Genomic DNA, 8,558 nt, shown 5'->3' with positions numbered 1-8,558 from the left:
CTCTCTTGGTCCATTTTTCAGAAATTAAAGGAAAGAACAACACTTGCATAATTTCTTCTTTTCTTTCATCTTTCTTCATCTCTTGATTCACTTGGTGAAGATCCTTAGAGGCCATATATTTTTGTGGCTCTACTTGTTACATCAATGAGAATATTACAAGCACAAGGAGTACAAGAAGGAGCTCTTAATTCAAGGTGCTTCAAGGTGGAGGAAACACACACAAGGAGAGATCAAGGAGAGGAACTTTGGTGGTTCACTTTGATCGGATTAAAATCACGCTCCAAGGGTGAGTAGAACATAAACTCCCTCTTTGTTCTTCCTTACTATGCATGCTATGTTTATATACATATCACAATAAGCCAAGATCATGGGTTAAAGGAATGGATTTTATGTTTAGTTAGTAGTTTAATTGTTAAACTAATTCCGCACTAATTAAAAAGTTTTGAAATCCATCCATTCCTTCAAAATGATCATTTACCCAATTTCAGCTTAAAAATTGCCCACTTGCTCCACTAACAGTTTTTTAACCCCATTTACCCAAAACACTCTAAGAGATTATTTCCCTAATACCCAATTAATTCTTTTTTTATTCTTTTTATTTATTTTTGAGACTTTTTTGCCCTCTCCTTCTTTCTCACTTAGAGAGAAAAGTCATCCTCCACCTTGCTATGCTCCGCTGACCAGTGGCCGGCCGCGGACTCCGGTGACCGGTGACCGGAATCCGGCAACCGATGACCGGAATCCTGCTACCGGATGTTGAGTCATAAATTACTTATGCAATTGTGCCCCATAACTTAGAAATTGATTTGTCTTGCAGGCTATTTTACTCTTTTTAATCCATTTCCTTTTATTTGTAGGAATCCATGCTTTAATAATAAAATGACTATTTGAGGCTTGAAATGCGGAGATTTGAAGCAAGGAAAAGAAGACACGGAGATTGGAAGAAAATTACAAATCGGCATTTCCGGCGACTTTTCCGGTGAACTTTTCCTCAAGCCGCCACTCATGGAGGATCATTTCTCCAGCAATGGAGGAGCATAGTTATGTGAATCTCTCACTTGAAATTCAGATATTTTCCCTACACATTGTGCTTTTGTCTCTTGCACACTTTGGAGCTTTGTGGGGAGACAAGGTGGTAGACAACTTTTGCACACTTTAACACCAAGGGGAACATGGATGGCTGAATTTAGGGAGTCCACTCACTCAACTCCATCCAGCTGCAATCTCTCTCTGACACTCACGGAAGGAAGGCTGGAAGGAATCTCTCATGCTCTCTCTCATCTCTCAAGGAAGGCCACCATTTTTGCAGCAGCAAAAACCTCCATTTTTCCACCTTTACACTCATCTTCTCACCACTTTCATAACCCTCCATCACCACAAATCATCACTAGCTGCTCTTACTTTCACCATTCCCACATCATCAAGAGCTTGGAGCAAGGAGAAGGAGACATCCACCACCTCATGAGCTTGGAGACCCATCTCCACCACCACTTTTGGCATCATCAATAATCACTCTTTACTCCTTAACTCTTTATTCTTGATGTATCTTAGAATGTTGAAGTTTGTTTATCTAGTTATGAGTGAATAGTGAATTTGTTGGGGCTAGGGTTGAAAGCCCTAGCCAATCTTGTATGATATTGATGTGAATCCTATGTTTTATGCAATTTTCCATTACCACCTTCACATGCTAATTCAAGAAGTGAATGCTTATATTGGAATTTGACTAGTTCAAGTATAATGCATTTGTCATCTCATGATTAGTGTTTTGAGATTAGTCACCTCTAGACATTAAGAGCATGAAAGCACACCATGTGTGCATATGAAGGTTGTGAGTTAAAATCACCTAGATCTAGGATTGGTTTGCTTGCATGATTATCTAAACTCAAAGCTTTATGCATCTAGGAACAATGAATTGAGACTTATCCGGTAATAGGAATTGTTCTTAGGTAGTTAATTCTAGACTTATCCGGTTAGAATTGATAACATTAAAGGAGTTTAAGCCTTTGTAATCTTATCCGGATGCAAAGAGGGTAATTGGGTATTTGGGATTGCATCACTTGTAGTTTAAGCATCAATGCATACAAGGGAGGCTTTGGTGGACAATCTAAGCTCTAACTCTCATCCATTTGACAACAACTTGTTTAATTAGCTTAGTTTACTTTTCTTGCTCCTGTTGTTTGAATTTGAATCGAAACCACTCCCAACATCAAATCAAATCTCTACACACCATCTTGCACATACTCACCATGAACTTGTACTCACTTGTGAGCCTTTGTTTGTGATTGTACATTTGCATATTCTTCTAGTTTTCCTTTAGGTTTTTTCCCTAGCTAGGAAAGGATTTACCAATCCTCGTGGGTTCGACATCCTTACTTAATCCTCTAATCTATAACTTGTACCTCTTGCACTTGAGGGTAGCTATTTGGCTTAACAAGTTTTTGGCGCCGTTGCCGGGGATTGGAGTGAAATCCGATTCCTAGCTCGGTTTGCCTTCGGGGAAGCTAGAAACTTTACTTTTTCTTTGAATTTTTGTTGTTGTTGAAATTTCCCAGAAAACGATCGATCTCAGCTTTGAAACGATCGATCTTTTCAAGTGTCAGAGAGGAAAAATACCAAAAACGATCGATCGTTTGGAAAAAAACGATCGATCTCGACTGGACGTTCCAATTTTTTTAAGAAAACGATCGATCTCAGGGTATAAACGATCGATCGTTTACCCTGTTTCAGCATTTTTTTTTGTTTTCTTTTGTGTTGCAACTTGTGTACTTACCTTTGCTTTGAATTCTTATAGGTGTGCATGAATCTTATTGCTCAATCAAGTGAAGAGCATCCATCTCCTCCAAGCACACCAAGTGACGATCAAGACTATATCATTCAAGAGAATAGTGGTGAAGAAGAACCTTGTCCCATCGGTCCACCCACTCTATTTCAATACATTGATCAAAGAGCACAGGAGTTGTTAAGGGAACTAAGGGAGGAGTGTCCTAAACTAAAAATGGGTGATGAACCAAGGCCATTGAAGGACTACACCGTTCCTACTTTCACAAATCATCCAAGTTGCATTGTCTTGCCACCATGTGCTCATGCCTTTTCTATTATGCCAAGTACACTACTACAAAAACTCAATCAGACGACGCCTCTCACACGACGTATCATAATTTTCCGTCGTCTGATTGATTTTTATTTTTTCAGACGTCGTTTTTACAAAATTTGTCGTCTGATATGGACTTGTGAATTAGTTCAGACGGCGTTTAAGGAAAAAACCGTTGTGTGACGCTTAAAAAATTGAGCGGCAACTTTCCCACCATGTAAGTGGTGCCAAACCCCATCTGAAACCCCCAATTTCCCCCCAACATGTATTAATCCGACGACGAAAAATAACAAAACTGTGGTGTGATCAGTATGTTTGGCTGAAGGAGGGAGATTTCCCACGCCACAATTTTTCTCCAACTCCCGAAGGAGGGAAGTCCAATTAATAGGATACAACCCCCAAATTTAAATGGCTTCATTCAGACCACCTTCTTACACAAATCTGTTGTGTGAGTCCTTTTCCAAATTGATAGGGCATTAGGGCCTCACAAATCTAGCTGAAACCCTAACAAGTACTTGGAGCAAAAAACATAACAAAATAGCAAAACCCTCTCTCGACAGCTAGCGCCTCGCTCTATCTTAATTGACCCGTCTCACTGTCAATTGACACACCCAAAAACAAAGCCCTCCTCTTGGTCGCCTCACTGTCGACAGACCCAGACGAAAACTAGAATCCTCACCCTCTACCCTAAACCTCACTCTCCCAAACCCTCATTCTTCTCTCTATCTCGACAGACCCAAACCAAAATGAAAATCCTCACTCTCTAGCCAAAACCTCACTCTCCGAAACCCTCATTCTTCTCTCTAACCAATCTCATCTCTCTGCGAATGGGATTGAGCCGGTGAACTGAGATTGAGCCAGTTTAGCCTCTCCGGATCGAGCCGATTCCCTTAGAGCGAAGCACTATTGGCCAGTTTAGCCTCTCGGACTGGTTCCCGTCGCATGCAGCCTCAGGTATCAAAATCGTTTCTTTTGATTGATTCTCTTCGATTCTGTAACTGGGTTTTGATTATTACGCCTTGTTTTCAGTTGGGTCCTCTCAAGTTTTGATCTTTTTGGTGTAATTATCATGGGCTAAGCTTTCGGCTTTTTAATAATCTGTGAATATGCTTGATTCTGTTCCTCCATGTTGATTCTGTTTAATTATCTTCTGGGTTGCTTAAATTTTTGTTTATATGTATATACATGCGGTGATGATAATGAGATGCAGATTTGAATATTTGATTTCATCATCTGAGTTGTTGTTCTTAACTGGTACAACACCGTATGAGCTATTATAATACTGGGCTAGCAGTTCGGGCATACACATGCAAACACAGAATTTTATTCTTCTCCAACTCGTAAGAGCTAGTTGTTACTGTTATGTAGAGGTAAAGTAAAGGATTTAAAGGTTACACGTGTTTGGATTGATTTGAATCAAAGAGTCTGATTAACTGGTTTTAGCTAAGCTAGGAATGAAAAAGCTGCATATATATGCTTAAATTTTGATGGGGTTGGAACTAAAGAGTTGCATGATGGTTGTTGGGACAGGTGGATGAGTTGAGTTGGATATGTTTTTGTGTGGGGATTCATTATGAAAGTCTGAGCTAAAGTGTCTGCCTCCATCACTCCATCTTTAATTGTCTCTTTCTTTATTGAACCACATTGAACCTCTGCTCGATCATACACCTTAATTTATTTTTACAGTGCAGTTTTTGAAAGATAAGTTACTAATGGCTTGAAAAAAAAAAAAATTATCTGATTTAAAATATAATTAGTTTGGGGAAAGATTTACGAAAAAATAAAGTTCTGTTCAGTAAAGATGTAATGTGCCATTGGGGGAATTTTAAATGGATGATTAATACAAGCCTCAAAGATCTCATTGATTGTAGTAGTGTAGAGAGGGTCTATTATTGGAGGTTTGTTATTAATTTAGCAACCTAATGAGCATGTTATGGTCTAGATGAGTTGATATTTGTTGCTTTATTAATTTGGATTGAATGATACGGGGAATTTAGGAACATTGTTCAGATCACATGTAGTTCATCTTTAGGTGTCGTTTTGATCTCCTATTTGAAATTCTAACTAAGATACTTGATTGTTGTTCTATTTGTAGGTTTTCTCAAGTGCAGCAAGAGTTGGAGGCTTAGATGGAGTATTGGTACCTTGGGCTTGGGATTAAACACGGTAACTTTACTGGTCATGATTTTCTATTTTCATTTGGTTGGTTAATGATTGAACAATGAGAAGTTGATGAGGATACATCAACCCTATGTATTCATTGCACTTACTGGTTGAAATTGCTTATCAAATATTGATATTGGTTCAATTTTATAGTGATTTGCATCAGTTTTGCATACTGCTCTTACTAAGTAATGATCTTATTATAAGTAAGCTCAAGAAGTTTAGATATTTTGTTGATCTATGAGTGTCATTACTGTCTTCCAGTCCAATAAGTGTGATTTATTTAAATGCTTAGTAGGTAAGCGTCCGTTTTGCTTAACTTTTGTACTAAAGTACCGCTTTTGTTAAATTTTGGCAGGAAACTTGTGGTGATTGCAAGGGTGAGAGAGAAAGGGAGCTCAAAAAGCTGCTTGAAAATTTTAATAGCAAAATAAGGTTAGTCAATTCAATCCTACAATTGATTTTCTGAACTTGCTTAATTTAATGGGGTTGATAAGATATTTTATTGAATGCTTAAACTTTGTGGCAGCATATAAAATGGGTTGTTGATAAGAATTTTTTGTATATATTTTGTGCAAAGTATAAGTACTATAGATACAACTTATTGTTTTTTGCTTGGTTAATGATGGATTTGGATTTTGAAGGCTGTGTATTTGCATATGTGTTTAGAGGGACAGCATAATGATATAGTCTGTTTATTGTTGTCTTCTTTGCTTAGATGGAAGATAGGTCTTGGATGCATGCGGATAAAAGATCTTTAGCTTATGAGTTAGGGGTGGGAAGTTTCTTGAAGTTTGCTTTAGAAAATGCGAAAAATCCTAACAATGTCGCTTGTCCATGTTCAAAATGTGGGAATATGGATTTCTTTCCCATCTCTGTTATTAAGACTCATCTGTATTATAATGGGGTTGATGAAACTTATAAGGTGTGGAAGTGGCATGGGGAGAAAGAAGATACGTCTTCGGGTAGTAGTGAAGATTCAGCCTCAGGTTCGATTGAATCTGAATCAGTGGATGAGAATGTTGGGGTAGATTGTACAATGGATAGGTCTGATGATGACAATGAGTTTTCATCAGAGTGCAATGATTTTAAAGAGTTTGTTGAGGATGCAAATAAGCCATTGTACCCTGGCTGTGTACGATTCACAAAGTTGAGTGTGCTGGTGAAGTTGTATAATTTAAAAGCTAAACATGGAATGAGCGATGCAGCTTATTCCGATTGGCTGATTGCTTTCGGTGAGCATCTTCCCGAAGGTAATGAAATTCCTACATCTGTGTACGAGGCCAAGAAGACTTTGGGGGCACTAGGGATGGATTATAGGAAGATACATGCATGTCCTAATGACTGCATTTTGTATAGAAAACAGTACACAGATAATATCAATTGTCCTACTTGTGGTGTCTCTAGGTGGAAAGTTGGAAAAAATTCGAAGGAGAGAGAGGGTGTACCCGCTAAGGTACTCTGGTATTTTCCACCAATTCCTAGGTTTAAGAGAATGTTTCAATCTACAAAAACAGCTAGTAGTTTGACTTGGCATGCCACTGATAGACCGAAAGATGGGTTAATGCGTCACCCGGCAGATGCGTTGACCTGGAAATCAGTTGATGAGAAGTGACCTGAGTTTGGTTTGGAGTCAAGAAACCTTAGGCTTGCGCTATCGTCAGACGGGTTTAATCCTCATAGTTCCCTAAGCAGCAAATACAGTTGTTGGCCAGTCATTCTTGTCAACTACAATCTCCCTCCTTGGCTTTGTATGAAAAGAAAATATATGATGTTAACGTTGTTGATTTCCGGGCCTAAACAACCTGGAAATGACATCGATGTCTATTTAGAACCATTAATCGATGATTTGAAGGTTCTTTGGGAGGGAGTAAAGGGAGTTTATGATGCCTGCAGCAACGAGTATTTTACTCTCAAGGCTGCACTATTTTGGACAATCAATGATTTTCCAGCCTATGGTAACTTGTCTGGGAGCATTGTTAAAGGGTATAATGCATGCCCAATATGTCTTGAAAAGACATTACCAAAGAGGCTGGTCCATGGAGGGAAGATGGCTTATATACGGCATAGAAGGTGGAAAGGAAGAAATCATCCTTACCGAAAGCAACGGGCTGCTTTTGATAACCAGCAAGAACTTGAAGCTGCTCCTGTTCCATTGAGTGGAGAAGAAGTTCTAAAAAGGATGGAAGAAGAAGTGTTAATTTGGCCGTTTGGGAAGAAACATCCTCCTCCTCCGTACAAGGGTGATGAGGATGAAAATAGACCTTGTTGGAAGAAGAAGTCGATCTTTTTTGAACTTGAATACTGGAAATTTCTTCCGGTTCGCCACTGCCTAGATGTGATGCATATTGAAAAAAATGTTTGTGACAGTCTTTTAGGCACATTGTTAAACATTCCAGGAAAAACAAAAGATGGCATCAAGGCCCGTTTGGATATGGTTGAGATGGGTATTAGAACTGAACTTGCACCTAATCTTGATGGTTCGAAAAAAAATCGCTTGCCATTAGCGAGTTGGAATCTGACCTTAGATGAGAAGAAATCAGTTTGTGGTTGTTTTTGTTGTATGAAGGTCCCTCAAAACTACTGTTCTAACATTCATAATCTGGTTTCAATGGATGACCTAAGGCTTAGTGGGATGAAGTCTCATGATTGTCATGTGTTAATGCAACAACTCCTTCCCGTTGCATTAAGGGCTGTATTAGACAAACCGGTTAGAGTTGCTGTTATCAGATTATGTCTTTTCTTCACTGAGATTTGCAGCAAATCATTTGAGGTATCTAAGCTGCCCAAAATTCAAAGTGATATTGTTGAGACATTGTGCTTGCTTGAGAAGTATTTTCCCCCTTCATTCTTCGATATAATGGTACATTTGACGGTTCACCTAGTTAGAGAAGTTGAATTATGTGGACCAGTTTTCTATCGGTGGATGTATCCTTTTGAAAGATACATGAAGGTTTGCAAGGGTTATGTTCGCAATAGAAATCGGCCTGAGGGTTGTATAGCAGAGAATTATATTGCAGAAGAAGCTGTGGAGTTTTTAGCCGAACGCTTATTGTCCGACCAAACTATTGGAATTCCAAAACAGCGTTCTAAGGAGTGCAAACCGACTTCTGGTGCTAAAGTCTCCTCTATCTATGGCAGTGAGTTCAACCAAGCGCATCTTTGTGTTCTACAAAACACCGAAGAGTTCAGAACCTACTTTATGTAAGTCCAACTTTTTGTTTAGCTTTTCTCTTTTATATATTTAATATTAATCTCTTCATAAGCACTAAGTAACCCTGCAACTTTTCTTTGGCTTTTTGTT

At 38.7% G+C, this 8,558-nt stretch overlaps 1 protein-coding gene across 1 annotated transcript; it reads left to right on the top strand.

Annotated features, from left to right (window-relative positions):
* The first annotated feature begins 5,184 nt into the window (after nt 1–5,184).
* Nucleotides 5,185–6,869, top strand: LOC133728851 (uncharacterized). The gene is made up of 3 exons (XM_062156283.1): nt 5,185–5,257; nt 5,613–5,689; nt 5,973–6,869. The coding sequence occupies exon 3, from the start codon at nt 5,973–5,975 to the stop codon at nt 6,867–6,869; it is 897 nt and encodes a 298-aa protein (XP_062012267.1). The 5' UTR covers nt 5,185–5,257; nt 5,613–5,689.
* Nucleotides 6,870–8,558: the final 1,689 nt, after the last annotated feature.

Source organism: Rosa rugosa, chromosome 1 (assembly GCF_958449725.1).
Source record: "Rosa rugosa chromosome 1, drRosRugo1.1, whole genome shotgun sequence".
NCBI lineage: Eukaryota > Viridiplantae > Streptophyta > Magnoliopsida > Rosales > Rosaceae > Rosa > Rosa rugosa.
Note: the sequence above shows the minus strand (reverse complement) of the source record. Positions and strands in the feature narration are given on the sequence as shown.